Below are 24,294 nucleotides of genomic sequence, written 5' to 3'. Positions count from 1 at the left end.
TACTTCCCATGTTGTAGCTCCTGCAGTTCCATCTGATACCAGTGTAAGGTCAATTGCACTCTCCTTATTTTGAACACTATCATATCTAGTACCTCTGCAATCATTCACACATTCTAATCCTTTGTCCTCCATATTTCTCTTCTAATGAACTTTGACCCAAAATGGTATGTGACGTAGCAGACCTCCACTTGCCACTTGTCCGATTGCTACGTCACACTCCGATCTTGACACGCTCCCTGGTCTGCAGGCTGCAGCCGGACCCTATTGGAGGGGCTCTGCTGCCCGTCTCTCCACTGTGTTTTTGATTCACAGTGAAAAATGGGAACATTTCTGGGGGGGGGCAACAACACATAGATGATGTTTATTCTTGTTTACTGAGTTAAGTTAGTCAATACCTAGGAGTTAAACTCACACCTATTACCTATTACCACCTATTACGCGTACTCAGTGTGGTTTGTTATCATGTACCAGGCTGTTAGAGCATTGGCTAAGCATTGGCTAAGTGTACCACTGTAATGACTTCTTGGTAGAGAACAGCAACGATGGCTTGTTGGCTGAGCATGCCAACATGATGATTGATGATACCAGCTACCAGCTACTCATTAGAGCGCTAATGGAGCAATGTTAGGGCATTGGTGGAGCAACCATAGGGCAATAGTTGGGCTTACAGATGTAATTAAATGTAATGATGATAAATGTATTCCCAAGTGTATTGCGGTTCTTTTTAAAAAGGTGCAGTGAAGCCCCTTCAAAGATAAGGGAATCAGCTGATGGCAGCTAAGGGGGTTCAAACTAAGGTTATATGACACCAACAGAACGAACATGCAAGATGATTGAGGATGTAGCAGGACACCATGAGTAACTGTCACAAAAGGTAAAGAGCTGCCAAGAAGGCTGATTGGGACTCCATTATTTCCAAGGCACCTGGAACATCTTTTTTGAGAAGGCAGGCAAAGTTGCCTTTTTGGAGGCAAAGTGTGCAGGATGTTTTATGGGATAAAAGGACATGCAGAACAGTTTAGACATCAGTCTGGTCCAGGACAGACTCGGGTCTATGACTTGTCACAAAGAATAAACTCTACAGCATCAAACCCTGAAGGTCTTCAGTGCCTTTTTGAACATCTTTTTGACTCCTTTAAGTACTTTCAAGAGACTTTTGTTACATGTTGGTGTAGAAGTCCAGAGTCATATCTGGCCCAGACGTGGATCTTCATTTTACACAGCAAGAGCTTCACAACAAACACACAACACAACAACAACACACACAGTCGTTTAGGAATAAACTGGCAGCTTTATGGAATAAAAAAGGAGTAAAATATAAAAACAATGACTGGTTAAAAAACAGGAATCAAACAGGAAGTCAATATAAAAACATTATTGACCATAAAGGAGGATTTAAAGTCCAGTTAATGAATGATCCATTGAATCAGTGACACTTGTTGACTCAGCATTATAATGGAGAGATGAACATTTTTCAAGCCTGTCTGAAAACAACACTCACATGTTCATATACACAGTGAAAGAGTTGTTGGTCTGTGTGATTGTTCCTCCTTAACACAACTTGAATGAAGAGATGGAGGATAAAAACAACATGTTCCTCCTGTACAATAATATCTGGTAAAGTTCAGCTGAAGAACATGAGGCTTCAACGTCTGAGTCAAACTAATCTTCAGAGTTCAAGTCATTTTACTGTGAAATTCCCTCTTTGTGAAGCTCAACAAGGAAACTGTTCAGAGCTGAACTTGATGAGCTTTAAGTCCAGAGACACTGATGATGCTCTGTCAGATCCAGAGGAACACACAGGGATGATGGTGGACTGGACTCTGTGTGTGACAGTGGAGCTGTTCTCAGATCAGTTCAGACTGCAGCACTGAGAGTCATCTCCACTTCTTCTGATTCCTCTGTCAGTCACTGCTGGATCAAGCTCTCCTCTCCACTCTCACCAACATCTGTGTAGAGAAGAAGAAAGCAGAGGAGATGAATCAGTGTTTACAGAGACTCACTTCATCAGTCAGTGATGCAGCAGGGACTTCAGTCCTGTTCAGACCAGATGTGCAGCAGCTGCTTCCTCTCAGCTCTCATGTTAACGTGTTGGAGTGAACACACTGAGCTGGAAGCTCACAGACCTGCAGAGACGTTCAGCATCAAGTCTGTTCACTCTGCACATTTCACTCAGTCCACAGTGGAAACAAAGTGCTGAGTCAGCAACAGGTCAGTGATGGATTCACTCCTGTTACCTGTCAGCTGATGTCACTTTAAACACAGAGTCTCTGTGTGTTGATCAACATGTGAGCTGCTTCTGAAACATCACCTGACTGAACATGGAGGCTGTCACTAAGAGCCAGGGACTGTCAGGCTCCATCACACTGATCTCAGAGCTGTGACACAGGTGAAACTGATCAGCTGTTTAGTGTTGAAACCAGAGAACAAACAGTCTCAGATCAGATTGGACAGTTTGATGAATGAGGACACTGTCTCTGTCCATCTGTGAGGCTGTCAGCTGGAATCAGCTTTATTTCCTGTTCACATCAACACAACAACAACAGTCGTCTTCACATCAACTCACACACATGACCACAACAAACTTCTGGCTGCTCTGATTGGCTGACTGTTGTCTCTCTCTCTGTCTTTCTGTCCAATCCTGAAGCCTGTCCCCGTTCTCCTCTCACAGCTTCACTGAGGAAAGCAGCCACTGAGGAGGTTGGAGGTTCACAGGAAACACTGGATCTTTGCTCTGATACTAACTGTGTTTAGTACAATACTGCTGAGAGCATGGACTGACTCCGCCCCTCTACTGACCTCAGAGTCTCCAGTCTACAGTCTGGACTCTGCACAAGACCACGGAGATCCTTCAGGAATGAATCCTGCAGGTGGTTGTATCTCAGGTCCAGTTCTCTCAGATGGGAGGGGTTGGACTTCAGAGCTGAGACCAGAGAAGAACAGCTGATCTCTGACAAACTGCAGCTCCTCAATCTGAATAAAGAATCAAAGATGTGAGTTTAGGAGACAAAGTTCCTGCTTGAAACCACAAAGAGTCAAACAGACAAAGTAAAAACAGCTCTCATTAATATTCATGACAACATGCTGCTGCTTCAATAAAGACGTAGTGACTCCACCTCTTCAACTCTGCCAGCTCCGCCTGTGGCTCCATCTATACAAACTCATGTTGTGCAGATTCTACTAAAGATCCTCAAGTTTTCAAAGACAACAAACATGTCAGGCTGAAGTTTGGAGACATGAGAACAAATGTATAGAAATATATATTAAATTCACTAGTTGATGGAACGGCAGAGACACAGACACCTGGTGACTGAGCTCAAATATTTAACACAGTCAAACCTACAGGATTTAAAGTGATGAAACAACCTGTTGCTATGACAACTTGGCTTTGAATATTGGAGTCAGTACAAACATCACAGAGCCTTATAAAAGCGTTGGGACCATCAGCTATTGATTATAGATCAGTTATTGTCTGACAGATTCAATGTGTTTCTGTTGGTGTTTTAAAAAGTCATGAGGTGAAAGTTGAAGAGAAACAGTCACTGGACTAAAAGCAGAGAAGAAGAAAACAGACTTTACCATGAAGATCCTCAGTGTGGATCAGTATAATATCAGCCTCATGTCTGCAGCTCAGTGTCAACACAACTTTCACATCACATTCATCTCAGCACAGAAAGAAAACATGGAGTCTGACCTCAGAGTCTCCAGTCTACAGTCTGGACTCTGCAGAAAACCACACAGACCCTTCACTCCTGGATCCTTCAAGTTGTTGAGACTCAGGTCCAGTTCTCTCAGATGGGAGGGGTTGGACTTCAGAGCTGAGACCAGAGAAGAACAGCTGATCTCTGACAACCTGCAGTCCATCAATCTGAATAAAGAATCAAAGATGTAGATCAATGATTGATAATCAATCAGATTTGTCCTGATCAATGATCTTTGTCTAAAATGAGTAGAGTGACTTTGTCCTTCTGTTATTGTGGATCTTCATCATGTCAGTACAACACAACATTGTCAACACAACAGTTGTGTGTGTTGTGTTACAGATGAAAACACACACACACAGTTTGATCAAACAGACATTAGTCCTGACACTTCACTGAAATCTACTGAAAAAAAGAAGATTGTTTCTTCACTTTCTTTGGACAAATATTAGTTGTGAGGATCTTGTGTATGTTGTTGTGATAAAAATGAATTGACTTGAACAACTAACACTGGACATTTTCTCCAGTGGATTTAGAAAACATGAGTCCTCTGACTGAGAGAAATACGAGTGTGTGAGCTGTGAAGGTTGAACTGAAGTGAACAGACATTATTCATGACAAGTGAGTGAAATGAGCTGAAACTGAAGAATCATTCTCAGTCTGAGAGAAGAACAACTGGAAACATGAGACAACAACTATTTACAATGTCATTCATTCATTCACAGTCAATGGATTCAACTTGTGTGTGAAGCTTCATTAGCTGTGGATTCAAGATATGCACATGTGGACAAAATTGTTGGTACCTTTCCGTTAAAGAAAGAAAAACCCTGAATGGTCACTGAAATAACTAAAAACTGACAAAATGAATAATACATAAAAATTTACTGAAAATTAACTAATGAAAATCAGACATTGCTTTTGAATTGTGGTTCAACGGAATCATTTTAAAAAACAAACTAATGAAACTGGCCTGGACAAAAATGATGGTACCCCTAGGAAAGATTGAAAATAATTTGACCATAGGGATATGTTAAACTAAGGTGTGTCCTGTAATTAGCATCACAGGTGTCTTCAAACTTGTAATCAGTCAGTCTGCCTATTTAAAGGCTGAAAAGTAGTCACTGTGCTGATTGGTATCATGGTGTGTACCACACCGAACATGGACCACAGAAAGCTAAGGAGAGAGTTGTCTCGGAGGATTAGAAAGAAAATTATAGACAAGTATGTTAAAGGTAAAGGCTGTAAGACCCTCTCCAAGCAGCTTGATGTCCCTGTGACTACAGTTGCACATATTATTCACTTTAAGTTTAAGGTCCATGGGACTGTAGCCAGCCTTCCTGGATGTGGCCGCAAGAGGAAAATTGATGGCAAATTGAAGAGACGGATAATACCAATGGTAACCAAAGAGGCCAGAACAACTTCCAAAGAGATGAGAGGTGAACTCCAAGGTCAAGGTACATCAGTGTCAGATTGCACCATCCCTCGCTGTTTGAGCCAAAGTAGACTTAATGGAAGACGACCGAGGAGGACACCACTGTTGAAAGCAAATCATAAAAAAGCGAGACTGGAATTTGCCAAAAAGCATATTGACAAGCCACAAAGCTTCTGGGAGAATGTCCACTGGACAGATGAGACAAAAATTGAGCTTTTTGGAAAGTCACATCAGCTCTATGTTCACAGACGCAAAAATGAAGCATACAAAGAAAAGAACACTGTACCTACTGTGAAACATGGAGGAGGCTCGGTTATGTTCTGGGGCTGCTTTGCTGCTTCTGGCACAGGGTGTCTTGAATCTGTGCATGGTACAATGAAATCTCAAGACTATCAAGGCATTCTGGAGCAAAATGTGCTGCCCAGTCTCAGAAAGCTTGGTCTCAGTCGCAGGTCATGGGTCCTCCAACAGGATAATGACCCAAAACACACAGCTAAAAACACCCAAGAATGGCTAAGAACAAAACACTGGACTATTCTGAAGCGGCCTTCGATGAGCCCTGATATAAATCCTATTGAACATCTGTGGAAGGAGCTGAAACATGCAGACTGGAGAAGGCACCCTTCAAACCTGAGACAGCTGGAGCAGTTTGCTCATGAGGAGTGGGCCAAAATACCTGTTGACAGGTGCAGAAGACTCATTGAGAGTTACAGGAATCGCTTGATTGCAGTGATTGCCTCAAAAGGTTGTGCAACAAAATATTTGTCAGTTTCAAGTTATTTCAGTGACCATTGTTGGTTTTTCTTTCTTTAATGGAAGGGTACCAACAATTTTATCCGCATGTTTATCAGCGTATTAACAGTGACTGCTGAGGAGCTGGTTTCTTGTGAAATGATCCCAACAAAGAAGAGTTTGACTTTTTTCCTGTGCATATTTTTGCTGCAGCTGATGAACATGACAGAGATGTAAAGATGTCAGTAATTAAAGGGCCGTGGTGGAGCAGAGAAGCAGCCACAGAAGAAGAGAGCAGTGTGTTGGTGAACCTGGATGAGCTGGGATCTAACAGAGTTGACCACACTTTGCAGGATCATTTTACAGCCTGAATGATGAGCTTCACATGTCAGAGCTTCACTCTCCACAGTTAGTTTGATCCAAACCACAGTGAGCAGCTGTTGGAGGAAATGACTGAGCCTCTTTAACATCAAACTAGATATTTGTCAGCTGTTTATACAGATTTCAGGCTCTATGTAATATGGGCCGCTGATTGTAAAGTAATAAAAAAGTAAATGAGAGAATGGTAATGAAGAATTAATGGAGAATAACAAAATAAAAACCCAGTAGCTTCAATGACAGAAGTAACAGAAGAATCAGCCTGAGATTTTACACTAGTGGCTGGAAATAAAGCTTTTAAAATGTTGAGAAGGAATCAGAGTTTTCAGAAGCTTATTGAATATTAAAGCAAATGTAAGGAGAACCATAAAAAAGCAAAGACGTGATTGTGGAGGTCTTTTTGTAATTCAGTGGGAAGGAAACAGACATGGATAAAATGTGGAGAATGATGAGAAGAATGAATGAAGTTAAAGGAGAACATGGCAATCCAGTTTGAAATGAAGGAGGAGTAACAGCAGTAAAAGATGAAGAGAAAGCAGAGATGGTGAGAAAAACTTTAGTTCAAATCCACAGTTGTCAATATCAGTGAAGAGAGAAACAGAGGAAGAGAAACTACAAGAGCAGAGGATGAAGAGTTATTACAGAATGAAGAGGACACAGATGATCTACTAAATAAACCATTTACAAAGACAGAGCTGAACCCATCTCTCAAGAAAACCAAGATGTCAGCACCAGGCAAAGATCAGGTTTGTTAGTTAATGATGAACCATCTCAGTCAATCATCCAAGGAGCTTTTATTGGAGTTAGATCATAAAGTGTAGGAGAGTGAGAAACTGCCACAAAGCTGGAAGGAAGCTGTCATAACTCCAATACACAAACCAGGAAGAGACAAACCCAGGAAATTATAGACCAGTTACTTTAACATCTAACATCTGCAGAATAATGGAGGAAATGATCAATGAAAGGTGAAGTTATTATATAGAAAATAAAGGATCTGTAGATAAATACCAGAGGGGCTTTAGGAAAGGAAGAAGTTAGCCAGTAGCTCCTCAGGGGACTGTTCATTGCTCCGGTCCTGTGGATCCTGTATACAGCAGACTTTAAATACAACTCTGAGTCTCCACATCCAGAAATACTCTGACAACACAGCTGTTGTGGTGTGTATCAGGAATGGACAGGAAGGAGAGAACAGAGATCTGATGATGGCCTTCAGTGAATGGAGCCACAAGAACTGCCTCCCTCTGAACCCCCAAGACCAAGGAGATGGTCACTGACTTTCACAGGTCTAGACCCACACTTCAGCCAGTCAACATTAGAGGGAAGGACATTGAAGTGGAGCACACTTATAAATACCTAGGTGTCCACCTGGACAGTAAACTGGACTGGTCCCTGACAACAGATGCCATCTGCAGGAAGGGGCGGAGCCAGCTCTTTTTCCTCAGGAAGCTCAGGTGCTTTGACGTCTGCAGTGAAGTGCTGCACATGTTTTATCAGTCAGTGGTGGAGAGAGTCCTCTTCTCTGCTGTGGTCTGCTGGAGCAGCAGCAGGTCAGACCAGAACACAAGGAGACTGGACCAGCTGGTTCAAAAGGCTGAGTCTGTGACTGGAGGAGTCTGGACTCACTCAGCCAACGTCTCATCTCTCTGCTGCAGGACTGAGAGGTTCAGGAAATCCTCTGTTCATCAGACTGTTCAACACCTCAGACAGAGACAGTGGGTCATCACACAGAATCTTAATTTAACTAAATACACGAATAAGCTGGATAACTGTGAATTTCCCTACCTGGATAAATAAAGTATTTATTATCTTATTATCTTATCTTACATGCTCTGGTGTCTCTGTCGCTCTCACTGCAGTGAAGCCAGGAACTTCCACACAGCGGTTGGAGTGTTGTCGTTTAACCAGGTCTCTGTGAAACACGAGACGACTCTCAAGATATGCTCACTGGTTCATTACAAGTGCCTCCAGCTCATCACACTTGACAGCCAGGGAGTTGATGTTCCCCACAAGGATCGATGGTAGAAAAGGCTTAAATCTCCATCTCCTAGCCTTTAGCTTAGCCTTTAGCTTAGCCTTTAGTTTTGCTACTGCTCTGCATCCTCAATACCTCACCTTCAGCTCAGCTGGTATGGGATGTTGGAAAGTCTGGTACGCTGTAAGGAAAGGCGGTCCTACCTCACAGACATGATGTTCTCCAATGTCAGATGACACAACAACGCAGAATAAGGATGTAAAAAATGAGGAAAGCACACTAATACTTTGCAAAAGAAGTAGAAGGTACGAGGACTTGCTGCCTCTCGACTAGTGCATCAGTGTGTATTGGTGTCTAGTGTGTGTTGGTGTTAAAATGAGGTGAGGTCAGGAGCATTGTCGACTCATCTCTATCTCATTTTATTCAGTTTCAGCTGAGGCTGTAAAATATGAAAGTGAAGGAACAAAAACATGCATTGCAGCTTCAGGTGAATATTTTTCAGCCGGGCCTGTTTGGTGGAATCCTGCTGTAGCTGTAGACGTCTGCTCGCACACTTTCACTCTGCACACCAGCAGTTTCCTCTGCAGAGAAGAGCTCTGTCTTACTACCTGCTGAAGCCACCATTATCAGAGAAATCCACCAAGGTGCAGGTGCACCTGGTTTTTAGAGGGGATGGCAGAGCTCTCTGAGTGGTTCATTACATGTTATGTCCAAACCCATGATGAATGAAGAGACTAATTACAACCCTTTTGAAGCATGTGCCTGGTGCTGTGACTGTTTGTCCACTGTTAAACGAACAAAAGTGGATGAGGACACGCCCTAAATGCTCTGGCTCCATGAGCCTAGGTTAAAATAGGCCCTAAGTCTTCAGAGGGAACCAATGGGCTCAGAGCTGAGAGCCACAGACAGAGGAGGGAAGTCACAAAGTGTTGAGAGACGAACTCACACACTTTTGGTTTTGCTCTTTTCATGGGGTTTGTTGTCAAGAACAAACATGTAGAATAACAGCAGAATGATCCTTTAATTACACACAAGACTGTCTTTACCATCACTGATATCTGTGCAGATGTAACTCTGACAAACTGTGTGTTTGTCAGTGAAGTTGTGTGATGGTCAGATGAAGCCTGCAGCAGGATGTGGTGTTTGCTGTTGTCACAGTCATGTAGAAACACACAGGCCTCCTTGTGTGAAATGAAGCTGAACTCCAGAGAAAGAATCAATATGGAGAAGAAGAGCAGACACATCAGCAGCCATTAGTTTTAGTCAGGATGTTGTTTTGTCTTCATTTGTGGCAGTGGCAGTGTCGGGGTCACAGACATCTGATCCTCTCATCTTACCTTTGTATCACTCTGCTTCTTTAGAGCTGATGTGAGACAGGTCATCAACAGCTGGAGACTGGACACATTTAATGACTGACTGACACAACAGTGTTGTTTCTGGATGCTGCTGTGTTGCTTCCATCCTTCAGTACAGTGTGCGGTGCTGGATGGTGACATCACTGCAGGACGTCAGCTGAGAGTTCCCACAATGACTCAGTCATCAGAGAATTGATCAGTGGTCGATGTGATATGAATAAAAACATGTTTGTGTTTGCAGAGGTCAGAACCACAGACTGAGAGCAGAGTGTCCAGGATCCAGCTGTCTGTCTATGAAGAGTGACCGCTCCAAAGATCTTCCTCTGGTCTTCAGTCCTGAACCTGGACCCTCAGACTCACAGTAAGAGACAGTTTCTACTGTAAACTGAGCTGAAGATGATTCAGTTATTAGACATATTTGACTGTGACATGTTAGTGATGAAGACATGTCTTCACAGAGGGAGGAAGAGGAGTGGTGTCTCTGTGGAGGAGCAGCTGTCCTGCTGTGCTCTGTGTCAGGACATCCTGAAGGATCCAGTCTCTACCAGCTGTGGACACTGGTACTGCAGACAGTGCATCACCTCATACTGGGACCAGTCTTCAGGAGTCCCCTCCTGTCCCCAGTGTGGACAAAGACCTAGAACCAGACCTGGACTGCAGACAGCCAGTCAGAGCAGCACTGTACAAAGTGAGACTGAACATGTGTCTGCTGATGTCTTCATTTCTGAAACCAGGACCTGTTGTTTTCTCCAGTGTCAGTTGTTCTATCACACAGCACTGACATTTCAGATGATTCTAAAAAGCACAACATTAAAAAGCTTTTCTTTGCTGCTCTTTAGTTTTTCTGTAGCTGATGAAAATAATCAGCAGATTCTCAGATTCTCTGTCTTCAGTCTGACATTGTCTCTTCTCTTTCAGCAGATAGTGGTCTGCAGGAGGTTTTAGATCAACATAAGATCAGTCTGAGGAGCAGATGTGAACGTGTGACTGAAGGAAGTGATGGAACAGGAAGTGGAACCCTCCTCAACAGGATCTACACTGAGCTCTACATCACAGAGGGACAGAGTGAAGAGGTTAATACCCAACATGAGGTGAGGCAGCTGGAGACAGCTTCCAAGATGAAGACCCTCCATGACGCTCCAATCAAGTGCCACGACATCTTTAAAGCCTTACCTGAACAACAGAGACACATCAGAGTGGTTCTGACCAACGGTGTCGCTGGCATTGGAAAAACCTTCTCAGTGCAGAAGTTCAGTCTGGACTGGGCAGAGGGCTTGGAGAACCAAGATGTCAGTCTGCTGGTTCTGCTTTCGTTCAGGGAGCTGAACCTGATCAGAGAGCAGCAGTACAGTCTTCTCAGGCTGCTCCATGTTTTCCATCCAACATTACAGAAGGTCACAGCAGAGCAGCTGGCTGTCTGTAAAGTTGTGTTCATCTTGGATGGCCTGGATGAAAGCAGACTTTCACTGGATTTCACCAACGGGGAGGTTGTGTCTGATGTCACACAGACGTCATCAGTCAACCTGCTGCTGACAAACCTCATCCAGGGGAACCTGCTTCCCTCGGCTCTGGTCTGGATCACTTCCAGACTTGCAGCAGCCAATCAGATCCCTCCTAAGTGTGTTGACAGGGTAACAGAGGCACGAGGCTTCACTGACGCCCAGAAGGAGGAGTACTTCAGGAGGAGATCCAGTGATGAAGAGCTGTCCAGCAGAATCATCTCACACATCAAGAAGTCCAAGAGCCTCCACATCATGTGTCAAGTCCCAGTCTTCTGCTGGATCACTGCTACAGTTCTGGAGCACATGTTGACTACAGAGCAGAGAGGAGAGCTGCCCCCGACCCTGACTGACCTGTTCTCACACTTCCTGCTGGTTCAGACAAAGAGGAAGAAGCTCAAGTACGATGAGGGTCATGAGACGAATCCACAGGAGCTGATGGAGGCTGACAGGGAAGTTCTTCTGAAGCTGGGGAGGCTGGCGTTTGAACATCTGGAGAAAGGAAACATCATGTTCTACCAAGAAGACCTGGAGCAGTGTGGTCTGGATGTCACAGAGGCCTCGGTGTACTCAGGACTCTGTACTGAGATCTTCAGAGGAGAGAGTGTGATCTTCCAGAAAACAGTCTACTGCTTTGTTCATCTGAGCATTCAGGAGTTTCTGGCTGCAGTCTACATGTTCCACTGTTACACCAACAGGAACACAGAGGTTCTGGAGAACCTCCTGGGAAAAACCTGGAATTACAGGTACGGTGATGACGATGACTCGTTTTCCTACGATGATGATGACAGTGACTTATTCCTGGATAACTTCCTGAGGGCAGCCATGGAGAAATCCCTCAGAAGTAAAAATGGTCACCTGGACCTGTTTGTTCGCTTCCTTCATGCTCTCCCTCTGGAGAGACTCTTAGGAGGTCTGCTGGGTCAGACAGAGAACAGTCCAGGAACCATCCAGAGAGCCATCAACAACCTGAAGGAGATGAACAGTGATGAAATCTCTCCTGACAGAAGCATCAACATCTTCCACTGTCTGATGGAGATGAAGGACCACTCAGTTCATCAGGAGATCCAAGAGTTCCTGAAGTCAGAGACCAGATCAGGGCAGAGACTCTCTGAGATCCACTGCTCAGCTCTGGCCTACATGCTGCAGATGTCAGAGGAGGTTCTGGATGAGTTGGACCTGGACAAGTACAACACATCAGTGGAGGGACGATGGAGACTGATCCCAGTTGTGAGGAACTGCAGGAAGGCTCGGTGAGTCCAGACAAGATCAATATAATTATCAATCAGTAGATTAGATCAGTAGTCGAGTCAAATTCAGATAAACACAGTTTTCATTTATTGTCATTGTTCTTAGTTTTACTTTGAAACAATCAAAGGTCAGTTGTGTTTTTTTCTGGAGGTGTTGTAAATGCTGTGAGCACCAAAATGTAGATGTTTCAGTTGGTTGTGATTGTTGCTGTTAAGTTCATAAAAACACTTGTTTTGTTTATTTGTAATAATTGTTTGATGCTTCATTGATTTGTTGTTTTGAATCTTTTTGGTTTAATTCAAACCTGATCAAACTAATTAAAGCAGCTCCACTGATCTTACACCTCAGTGTGTGTTTCCAGGTGTTTCCAGGTGTTGGGGAGGACACCTGCATATGAGAAAACAGTAGTATTAAACCTTTAGTGTCTCCAGCTGTGCAGTCTGATAAATGTCCTCAGGTGATGTCATTTGAGTCAATGTGGGTGGAGTCTGAATAAGACACCAGACCTCTGTAGCCCCCCCTCATCTTTGCTGCATAACACACCTTAATCTAACAGCTGAGGGTTGGTGGTTGAGGTGCATTGTGGGTAATGTAGGCAGCAGGTTCTTCTGAGGAAGAAGAATGTGTGAATGAAAAAAGAAGATGTCTCTGGTGCAGCTCTGTTGAAACTGTCCATTGTGACAGTGTTACAGGAGAGCAGTGATGAATCTATGGAGGTCTGTATTCAGGACTCATGAGGTTTCTATGACAACAGTCATCAGTGTTTGACAGTGAACAGTGAATGCAGTGAAGCTCTAATGAGCAGGTTCTAGCAGGTGTTTAGTAAAGTTTGTATAAGACCTGAATCATTGTCCAGAGATGACTGAAGTCATGATGAGCATGGAGGATGTTTGGGGACGCCAAGAATGGAGATGTGAACCCCTGAGTGTATTGACCTGATCAAGGCTGAGCTTTATTGATTATTGAACTTTTCATGTTGAAGAGTGAACTTGTGTTTTTCCAAGTGTCATGGTGGAGCTTTAAAGTCTTTCCATAGATTGTGCTGAATGAGACAGAAAGTCCCAGGTGTTTTCTCTCTTGTTGCTGTAGAGGAGAGTCGTATCAGGAAATGTTCAGCTTCAGCCAAGAACACAGGTGTGAATCTATCAGAGCAGAATGGGAGGATTCAGTCTTCTTCTACACACCAGAGCTCAGTGTCATGTTTCTGTGAGTACCTTCTGTGAAAACCAGGCAGCCAACAGAGATTAGATTGAACTGTTGACTGAGATGAATATGAAAACAAAAAGTAAACACAAGCAGAACAGCAGCAGGTGAACCTACAAAAAGACAACACAAGTTACATAGTTTCCTCATTCACCATGCTGCAACTGTGGATTTCATAGCTCATCCTACTCACCACCTCTCGCAGGAATTCTACTCACAGGACTTAGGAATGGCAGGCTCCTGTAGCACACTGTTCAAACTGCTAAAACAAAAATCATAAAGTAAATGCACTGATAAAAACTGATAGTCATATATGACTAAGGTCACATACCTGTTGGCAAAAAGCAATAACACCACTGACCAGGGAGGGAATGAGGCAAAGGCTGAGCATGGCTCCCAGCTGCCTTTTATTTGGCCCTGATTAGGGAATTGGCTGAGGAGAGGAGTCAAGCCTGGAACTGCATTCAAGGGTGCAAAATGCAGCACTCCACTACACTAACATCATTTTCCCTCCTTCATCTGCACAACAAAGATTCCCATGAAACTCTGCAGGTCTGAGAGAGTGATGAGAATTATTGTTTCATGTCAAACACAATCAGATCAGATGAGCTGAGCCACAGATGTGAAGAGCAGATGTTCATCACATCATCATCTTTTCTCATCAGATGCATTTTAACTTCAGTGTCTTTTATTACAAACTGTCTGATTTCATTCTAACACATTTTATATTTTCTCTCATCACAGACTTGGTTATTGTGGACTCTCAGAGACTCACTGTGAAGTCGTGTCCTCAGCTCTGAAGTCCAACCCCTCCCATCTGAGACACCTGGACCTAAGCCACAACTTCCTGGAGGATTCAGCAGTGAAGCAGCTGTGTGCTGGACTGGAGAGTCCAAACTGTAGACTGGAGACTCTGGGGTCAGTTCACTGACTGGAGCTGTTGTAGTTTTATATTCAGTTCAAATCTGTGAAGTTCCAGTTTTTCATTGGTTGGTTCATTTTCAGGATTTCTGCGTGAGGATTTAAAAAATCAGCCAGTGAAGAGAAAGAAGGAAGATGAGACCAGGAGCAGAGTGGTGATGGGGAGGGTCAGGAGAATCCCCGGGGGCCGTTTGGGGGCCGGGGCCGGACTGATTATTGTGTAGACTAATAACATTGTGTTATATAAAAGTGGTCTACCTCGCTGCACCATCCTGCAGCCTGAACTGAGCCTCGCAGCCTCTTGTCTCTCTCAGCACGTCAGACACTCCCAAGTCTATATTTGCAGTAGGGGGGCAAATGAGCGGCCCCTCCTCAGATGGTCCAACCCTGGTGTACCTTGAACTGTGATTGGTCAGCTGCTGACCAATAAGAGCTGTGAAGTGGGGCTGGTACAGAGTCATCAGAGACGTGTTGGTGCAGCTGTTGTTGTGTGTTGATGTCAGCACTGCAGCATCATGGGAAGCCACAGACCTTCAGACTGCAACACAAACCAGATCAAAGCAGGGCCAGTGGCTGAGGCGGGAAAGTGGAGACAAGAGGAAACTCAGCTGGGACATGGAGGCAGGAAGGATTAGATTGATGCTGGGAGCAATTTATGAGCAGCTCCCACCTCCCCAACATCATAGTGAATAAACAGCTGAGGAGCCAACATGTCCTCTATGTTCAGGTGGAGCTTCATGTGGCTCCTTCTATCAGGGGCTAAAACAAGCCTGTCTCCAGGTCCACACACCTGGAGACATCAGCAGGTGCTGAGGTGTCTCCCAGCAGCCACTGAGAGTCAGAGCTCAGAGGTGAACTCACTGGAGGCAGAAGGAGACAAGATGGATTTGATTTGTTGGTGAGGGCGAGGGACTCAGGTGGTAGACTGAGGCCGAGCACTCGTCCTCCTCAAGTTCTCAACAGTAACACAAGTTCTTCTTTAAAGATGTGGACACAGAGAAATCTTTTCCCTCCTCCTGGAAATGTGACATTGTGCAGTTGTTTGGTGACTTTGGAACATTGAAGCTGCTCCACCATGTTTGTTCTGAACAGTGTGACTGAGTTCTCACTGTTTGTTCACGTCCTCAGTGTTTTGTTTCTGTGCTGATGTCTGTAGTGTCAGAGAGGGAACAGACTAAACAGACGTGAATCCTCTGATTCTCCTCTGATTACAGACTGAACTGAGGTCAGCAGCAGCTGATCAACCTGTGTTCACATCAACAGCTGTATGAATGTTGCGCTGATGTTACCGGCACCAGAGCTAGGGGTCTCTGGTCCGGCAGCATGAGCTCCTCAGGCGGCGAGCACTGAGCGACTGTGGATCCAAACACACGACACGAGAGCTGTTAGCTCATGCTACTGCTGCTCAGCAGGTTTATTCTCTGCACATGCGCAGAGCAAAGCAGAGCATAGACTATTTGCTTGGACCCACTGGTGTTAGAGTAGCCTCTACTGGTGTAAAGTGGTAATGCTTTCTGCAAAGGTTCAAATAAAGGTTCAAATATTAAAATGAAAAAGAGGGAATGTTTGTTAATATAATAAACTATAAGTGGCTATTTCAGACCCACTACACTGACATTTGGATGATGTGTGTAGAAGGCTGACATGATGAAGATCCACAATAACAGAAGGACAAAGTCACTCTACTCGTTTTAGACAAAGATCATTGATCAGGACAAATCTGATTGATTATCAATCATTGATCTACATCTTTGATTCTTTATTCAGATTGAGGAGCTGCAGTTTGTCAGAGATCAGCTGTTCTTCTCTGGGCTCAGCTCTGAAGTCCAACCCCTCCCATCTGAGAGAACTGGACCTGAGCTGGAACCAGAACCTGCAGGATCCAGGAGTGAAGGGTCTGTGTGGTTTTCTGCAGAGTCCAGACTGTAGACTGGAGACTCTGAGGTCAGACTCCATGTTTTCTTTCTGTGCTGAGATGAATGTGATGTGAAAGTTGTGTTGACACTGAGCTGCAGACATGAGGCTGATATTATACTGATCCACACTGAGGATCTTCATGGTAAAGTCTGTTTTCTTCTTCTCTGCTTTTAGTCCAGTGACTGTTTCTCTTCAACTTTCACCTCATGACTTTTTAAAACACCAACAGAAACACATTGAATCTGTCAGACAATAACTGATCTATAATCAATAGCTGATGGTCCCAACACTTTTATAAGGCTCTGTGATGTTTGTATTGACTCCAATATTCAAAGCCAAGTTGTCATAGCAACAGGTTGTTTCATCACTTTAGATCCTGTAGGTTTGACTGTGTTAAATATTTGAGCTCAGTCACCAGGTGTCTGTGTCTCTGCCGTTCCATCAACTAGTGAATTTAATATATATTTCTATACATTTGTTCTCATGTCTCCAAACTTCAGCCTGACATGTTTGTTGTCTTTGAAAACTTGAGGATCTTTAGTAGAATGTGCACAACATGAGTTTGTATAGATGGAGCCACAGGTGGAGCTGGCAGAGTTGAAGAGGTGGAGTCACTACGTCTTTATTGAAGCAGCAGCATGTTGTCATGAATATTAATGAGAGCTGTTTTTACTTTGTCTGTTTGACTCTTTGTGGTTTCAAGCAGGAACTTTGTCTCCTAAACTCACATCTTTGATTCTTTATTCAGATTGTGGGGCTGCAGGTTGTCAGAGATCAGCTGTTCTTCTCTGGGCTCAGCTCTGAAGTCCAACCCCTCCCATCTGAGAGAACTGGACCTGAGTGGAAACAACCTGCGGTATTCAGACCTGAAGGATCTCCGTGGTCTCGTGGAGAGTCCAGACTGTAGACTGGAGACTCTGAGGTCAGTAGAGGGGCGGAGTCAGTCCATGCTGCTCTCAGCAGTATTGTACTAAACACAGTTAGTATCAGAGCAAAGATCCAGTGTTTCCTGTGAACCTCCAACCTCCTCAGTGGCTGCTTTCCTCAGTGAAGCTGTGAGAGGAGAACGGGGACAGGCTTCAGGATTGGACAGAAAGACAGAGAGAGAGAGACAACAGTCAGCCAATCAGAGCAGCCAGAAGCTTGTTGTGATCATGTGTGTGAGTTGATGTGAAGACAACTGTTGTTGTTGTGTTGATGTGTACAGGAAATAAGGCTGATTCCAGCTGACAGCCTCACAGATGGACAGAGACAGTGTCCTCATTCATCAAACTGTCCAATCTGATCTGAGACTGTTTGTTCTCTGGTTTCAACACTAAACAGCTGATCAGTTTCATCTGTGTCACAGCTCTGAGATCAGTGTGATGGAGCCTGACAGTCCCTGGCTCTTAGTGACAGCCTCCATGTTCAGACAGGTGATGTTTCAGAAGCAGGTCACATGTTGATCAACACACAGAGACTCTGTGTTTAAAGTGACATCAGCTGACAGGTAACAGGAGTGAATCCATCACTGACCTGTTGCTGACTCAGCACTTTGTTTCCACTGTGGACTGAGTGAAATGTGCAGAGTGAACAGACTTGATGCTGAACGTCTCTGCAGGTCTGTGAGCTTCCAGCTCAGTGTGTTCACTCCAACACGTTAACATGAGAGCTGAGAGGAAGCAGCTGCTGCACATCTGGTCTGAACAGGACTGAAGTCCCTGCTGCATCACTGACTGATGAAGTGAGTCTCTGTAAACACTGATTCATCTCCTCTGCTTTCTTCTTCTCTACACAGATGGGGGTGGTGAGAGTGGAGAGGAGAGCTTGATCCAGCAGTGACTGACAGAGGAACCAGAAGAAGTGGAGATGACTCTCAGTGCTGCAGTCTGAACTGATCTGAGAACAGCTCCACTGTCACACACAGAGTCCAGTCCACCATCATCCCTGTGTGTTCCTCTGGATCTGACAGAGCATCATCAGTGTCTCTGGACTTAAAGCTCATCAAGTTCAGCTCTGAACAGTTTCCTTGTTGAGCTTCACAAAGAGGGAATTTCACAGTAAAATGACTTGAACTCTGAAGATTAGTTTAACTCAGACGTTGAAGCCTCATGTTCTTCAGCTGAACTTTACAAGATATTATTGTACAGGAGGAACATGTTGTTTTTATCCTCCATCATATTGATATAATCAACAATACTTTATAGAAGATATATGAAATGATCATGTTCATAATGTTAAATATTTGTAACCAGCCCCTACAGCAAATAGAAACCAAAAAAGTGATTTACTGTCATAGAAGTTAAAATCTTTTAAGATAAAAGTAAAAAGTAAGTTAAAGTTAAAATCTACTCATTATGTTACTGTTACATTTTCATAGTATTGTATTTTATTGCACATTTACTGCTTCTCTTCAGCCTGTTGAGATATGAGGTTTTTAGCCATATCTCCCAGCCTTTTTATATGAGCATGTCTATATATCTTAATGATAAGTCAACAAGTATCATTGGTTTAATTCATCATTAATTAACAGAACTTTAAATCCTTCTGTTTGGTAAATAATGTTTTTATATTTACTTCCTGTTCTTTATAGCCTTTTATTTGACTGGTGTTTAGTTCTGCTGTTTGTAGCAGAATAATAATTCAGTGTAAATTCAAATGTAGTTTAAATTTTCACCGACACAGTGAGGGGGGCAGTAGAGTTTCAGGAGCCAGAACCACCTCCACCAATCAGAGGTTTAGTTCAGCCTGAGAGGTAAAACCCAGGGCTGGTGAGAGCATCATCATCTTCATCAGCTCCTCTCTTCTCTCATTGGCTGTCATTCACAGCTGATCCACAGAAATACTCTGGGCTTTGTTTACTAGAGGTTTTAATGTTGGCATTTCACTTGTTTCTTGTCTTTGTTTAACACGACTGTTTTTACATCCAGAGACTGTTGATGTGAAGTGCAGCATTATCAATGACCATAATTAGCAAATCATTTGAACACATTTCCTCCATCCACTTCTGACTTATTCAATGACCTCGTTGCTTCCAATGATAATTTAAGATTCTCTTTAGATTCAGTTTCTCCTGATCAAAAAACACCACAAATCAAATCACCATGGAAAAAGAAACTGTTGAAAAGCTGAGAGGACAGAGGAAAAGCAAATCACATGTTCACTTGTATATTTTTAAACATAGGGTTTAAATTAACAATTAATTCAGAAAACCAAAATAACCACAGTTTTCTTTTCTACAGTTGATAATCTTTTAAATCCACCACCTGCTCTCAGTCTAACTCAACTTTCAACTGAGAAAATCTCAGCACAGTTTTAAAGAAAACATTTCTGTTAGAGCCAGCATAGCAAATATTAACACACACTCTCATGGGCTCCCAGCTATGATGTCAACCAATCTGCTACCTTACTCTCTCCTAAGGAACAACGAGAATAATAAAGTCCTCTGAACTCAGGAAACCTACTGCTTTTAAAATGTCAATGATCAATCTGGGCTGCCAGTTAAATAATTCCAAACACATTTCTTTGAGAGAAAATTGTTTTAAATCAACCACTCACATTTAACCAGTAACATTTTAGAAAAGTTCCAATCTGGTTATTCAGCAACCCACAGCACAGAGAGTGCTGTAATCAAAGTGGTAAATGAGAAATGAGCCGGTCTCTGACCGTGTTTTAGTCTGATTTATTCTTATTTAATGAAACAGCCATAGGAATGGTGAATATCCTCAGGGGACCCACAGTACAGAATATGGTGTTCCTCAAGGAACCATTCACAGCCCAATCCTGTTATCACTATATTTGCTCCCATTGGGAAACAGTATCAACCATCACCATGTTGGGTGCCATCTGTACGCTGATGATACACAATTGTACATCTCTGTTTCCCCAAATGACTCCATTGCACTGCTCTCTCTCATCACCTGTCTCACTAACATTAACACATGGATGTGTAAAAACCTTTTAAAAGCAGCAAGAGAAAATCTACACTTTGTGTTTGGTCTCAGCAAACAAATGAAAACACTAATCACATATTTGGGATCACTTTAGCCTCAGATCTTTAGAGGAAGAAATAAGAAATGTTTCCAGAGTCACTCAGAATCCTCACTCACACTTTTATCACTACCTGTTTAGACTGTTGTGATTCTCTGTACCTTTCAGAAATGACTGTAAAGTTGTGACATGAGATTTCCTTTGGTTTTATGTTCCATGCAGATCACTAAGCTCTTCCACTACCTTTCTTTTAGATGTCTTTTCAGTGTTTTTTGTTGTTGTGTTGTTTTAATCCTGTGTGAATCACTTTGGCCAAAGTGTTTGTAGGACATATTTTATGTATGTTATCTATATGTTATATCAATAAAGTTGAATTGAAAAATATTTTAGAGCCATGTTTAACCTGTTGCTGCCCAGAGGGACCACCTGTCCTGCAGAGTCTGTCAGTCTTCATGTGTCAGGACAGAGTGAAGCAGCTCCACGGTTTCTGCACCGGCCTTCACTCACACTCACCTGCTCACCTGAGTGATTATCTGCTTTAATCTGAACCATGCTCTGAAACTTCATGGTCTGCACCCACACTGACAACTTGTTGCTGATTGGCTGGTTGGTGATTCCCTTGAGCCAATCACTTCCTCTCCTGCCTCCTGACCAAACAGACCTCAGTGACTCTGACTGTTGGTGGGTTGAAGAGCTGAGCAGCTGCTGATCTCCTGCAGGAACAGGAACCATCCAGTGAGCAGCAGCTCTGTGGTGAAGCAGCTCAGTGATGACAGAGGTTCAGACAGCCACTTACAAGAGGAGCATCTCTGAACACAGCTCATGATGAAGCTTGAAGTGGACGGACTCCAGTGGCAGAAGACTCAGCAGGTCACAAAGAGCTCAAAGTTCTTATCAGTGTCATATGAAAGGACTGGAACAGGAAGGTGAGGCACACAGGTGGAGACAGGAAGCAACAGGCTCCAGCAGGACAGTTACTGTGTCTGTTTAACTTCAGAACTGTGAGGCTTCCAGATCAGTCATAGGATCTCTTCCCTGACGGTTTACGTGACCAGATGTATTTCAGAGCTGTTTAATCACAGTCCTGAGGTCAGTCATCGTTTTCAGGTGGTGTCAGCTGAGAGCACAACACACACAAACACACCAGAGTCCATAACCAAACAGGTGGAGTGTGAACGCTGGATGGACCCTGCAGTGGGACGGTTTAGTTGACATGGTTTTTGTCGGGGACTCGATCCATAGAGATTTAAACAGACAGTGACAGATCAGTGAAACCATAACACCAAGTTCTGTCAGTCAACACAATGTGGAGCTTCACAGCACAAATCTGAAATATCAGGTGTTAACAGAATGATGGGAACCAAAACAGACCGGCTGCACCGAGACACTGACCCTGCTGTTTTTACTGGTCAGCTCCCACTCTGTCAGTGACTGTGTTTCATTGTTCAGCTCGTAATCATGAAAACAACTCTCTCACTTTCTAATGAGTCGGCAGCAAAAGTCAGTGACTCATCTGCAGTTATACATTTCAATAAACTGTTGATAAAAGTTTGAGACTTTAATTTAAAATGTTTATGAGATGATTTTGGTCCAGATGCTCTGTAACTTGTTTTCCTGAAGGTCAGAGGTCAAACTGTTAATAATGGAGTCTGCATGATCAAGGTGTTACAGGAGGAGGAGGATAATCACCAGCACAACCTGGCAACCCAAATGTTTTTCTTATTAATGTTTTATAAATGAACTGTAAACGATTTAATATTTTACTGTAGTTTGTTTGTGTCTGTGTGTGTGTGTGTGTGTGTGTTGGTTTTCATGGTATAGACAATTGACCTGGCTACACACCGACATTACGCGGACGTGAGGGTAATACAGGGACTATGCTGATGTCCGTGTAATTCGCAGAGTGTATCTGTATTTGTTAGTGTCTAAATAACATCATTTCTCATTTTCTTTGAAAGTCCTTTTTTACCCGTTGACCTGATCTTCAGTGTGTCCCAGTGTGTAGAACAGTGAACCCCAGAGGTGGTGGCTGCATTGCAGTTTCATACACATTTTCGATACACATTGTGCAATTTTGGCAGGCTTCTTTTTGATTGGCTGTTTTACGAATTTGGGCGGTACCTACAAAACCCTCGGTCCTATGGTCTGCCCTCACCTCTGGGCTTTAACACCGTCATGTGCTCTGTGGTTGAAGCTGCAACATGGCCGCCCTGGAGAATTCAAAACCTACAGGTAAGCAAATATATTTGTTAATGTCAGGTCGTTTTTTCCCCATATGTTTAGTTTAATGAAAATAAAGTCAAGTTAACATAGTCTGGATATTTGAACTGGCCGTGTTAAACTAGTTTAGATTATGCTCCATTGGTCGTTTGTGTTATGTGATAGCATTGGTAGAGGAAACTAGCCGCGGTTGCCTCGGCTGGCAGAGTTGATACAGTCTGAGGCAGCTAAATAGAATTACGTTTGTCTTTCAGAAAAGGCACATTATGGGGTATTGTGGTTTGCCTTTTGTATTCAGTGTTGAGCAGCAGCTGTCTGCACTGCAGAGCTACATTTTGAGGAGGCCACACGCCCTCCTCCTTAAGCCTTCATTCGGTGTGTGGCATGTGTTCAGCCGCTGCTAGTGAGGAGGACCGCAGGTGGAGGAGAAGCAACAGGCAGGTCAGGTTTGGTTTTCTAAATAGAACAAAATAAATAAGGAAGGAAATGTATAATATTAGCACAGTTGTTGGTTTTCTTTGCTTGTGTTGAGCTAGATAGGCTAATTCAACCTGTGGCTCCGATCCTACTCGTTAAGTTAAGTGCCTGACTACTCGTGTCCACAGAGATATCAGGTGGATGAGAGGAGGAGGAGTCATATCATAATAAATGCCTCATTGATATCAAGTTTTGGGATGATGGTAATGAAACGGTAAAGTCGCACTGCACTACTAGTTGATCTAGATCTCTTTGTACTGTTGCACGACTGAATCAGTAATTATAAGTGTAAGATTTATTGCATTAATTAATTACAAAAGTAGGATGAATAAAAGGAATGGTATCTGGTGCTGTGCAGAGTGTTAATGTTATTTTGGTTTAATTCGGAGTTTAATGGGAATCTTTAAACATCACTACATGAGTGGAGGGGCATCAGATCTCATTGTGTGTGTGTGTAGTTACCTGAGTGTGATATGATGCATCAGGACAGTGGGATATAAGGACCTTTGTATAAAATGCTTTTCACAGTGTAAGTCAGTATCAGATCTGAGTGTGTGTATTAAGCAGTGACCCACCCAAATATCTTCGGAGGTCCATACAGTTTAAAGGGCCCATCCTGCATTTCAAGGTGATAGAGGTTGTCTCAGGTTGTCACTTCTGCAGGCAGGTCTCTCATCCCACAGGCAGACTGTAACTTGGGCTGCAGCTCGTGTCAGTGGTTCTTGTTCTGTCTCTGACTGATAACCAACACTTGTTAATCAAACATTATCTGGTAACTAACCAGATTAAACTGTACTACGCCTGACAGGCCTGCCCCAGTCCTAAGCATAGTGGTCAGTTTTGTCTACTGGTTTCATTCAGAACAAGCAAATTGTTGATATGCTGTGGGGTTAGTCTGGTGTGCAGTCCATTAACTTTGAGAGTCGTGGAGGAGAATACCTGCTCAGATGGTACTGATGTCCCTGGATATTTAAATGTTTAAGTGATACTTTTTTAATTGTCAAAATTCTTATTGTCAGTTATCAGTTGCTGTGCTTAATTATGAACAACACCAGTTCCATGTGATGGATGGGAACCCAGTCACTTGTGATAAATGTAATTCTATAAAAGATCTTCAAAATTAACAACAGCAAATCTGAGAACTATAAAAGTCTAGAGTCACTCAACTGCTTTATTGTTATTGTCATCTTCAGTCTTCAAATAATTTAAAAAGTTAGTTAGTTAAAAAAATATGACAAACAGTCATTAAACACTTCAGTAATTGTTA

General features: G+C 43.2%; 2 protein-coding genes across 2 annotated transcripts in view; one reads left to right on the top strand and one right to left on the bottom strand.

The window, feature by feature from the left end:
• Positions 1 to 644: 644 nt before the first annotated feature.
• The window catches only part of LOC139612011 (ribonuclease inhibitor-like), a 176,347-nt gene continuing 152,697 nt past the window's right edge, over positions 645 to 24,294 (bottom strand). Inside the window, exons 3-5 of the mRNA XM_071467147.1 lie at positions 3,695 to 3,868; positions 2,800 to 2,973; positions 645 to 1,949 (exon numbers count right to left, since the gene is read on the bottom strand). Of these exons, the coding sequence (XP_071323248.1) occupies positions 1,940 to 1,949; positions 2,800 to 2,973; positions 3,695 to 3,864 (354 nt within the window). The 5' untranslated portion in view covers positions 3,865 to 3,868 and the 3' untranslated portion in view covers positions 645 to 1,939. The remainder of the gene's footprint in view (positions 1,950 to 2,799; positions 2,974 to 3,694; positions 3,869 to 24,294) is intronic.
• On the top strand, positions 11,352 to 20,705 carry LOC139612009 (protein NLRC3-like). The gene is made up of 5 exons (XM_071467145.1): positions 11,352 to 12,322; positions 14,268 to 14,441; positions 16,212 to 16,388; positions 17,110 to 17,283; positions 18,139 to 20,705. Exons 1-5 carry the CDS (start codon positions 11,376 to 11,378, stop codon positions 18,149 to 18,151), a joined length of 1,485 nt encoding a protein of 494 aa, XP_071323246.1. The 5' UTR covers positions 11,352 to 11,375; the 3' UTR covers positions 18,152 to 20,705.

The sequence above is a fragment of the Trachinotus anak genome, unplaced genomic scaffold (genome assembly GCF_046630095.1).
Source record: "Trachinotus anak isolate AG129_WGS33_773 ecotype Australia unplaced genomic scaffold, CSIRO_AGI_Tana_v1 ptg000029l, whole genome shotgun sequence".
NCBI classification, from domain to species: domain Eukaryota; kingdom Metazoa; phylum Chordata; class Actinopteri; order Carangiformes; family Carangidae; genus Trachinotus; species Trachinotus anak.
The sequence above is the reverse complement of the archived record's forward strand: the minus strand, read 5'-3'. Positions and strand labels throughout refer to the sequence as shown.

Bases quoted from the DNA above. Each gene is read 5' to 3' on its own strand.
- LOC139612009 (XM_071467145.1), top strand. From the start codon at position 11,376: ATGTTGACTACAGAGCAGAGAGGAGAGCTGCCCCCGACCCTGACTGAC. The intron at 14,442-16,211 runs GTCAGTTCACTG...TTCTTTATTCAG, and splicing joins TGTAGACTGGAGACTCTGGG to ATTGAGGAGCTGCAGTTTGT. The intron at 16,389-17,109 runs GTCAGACTCCAT...TTCTTTATTCAG, and splicing joins TGTAGACTGGAGACTCTGAG to ATTGTGGGGCTGCAGGTTGT.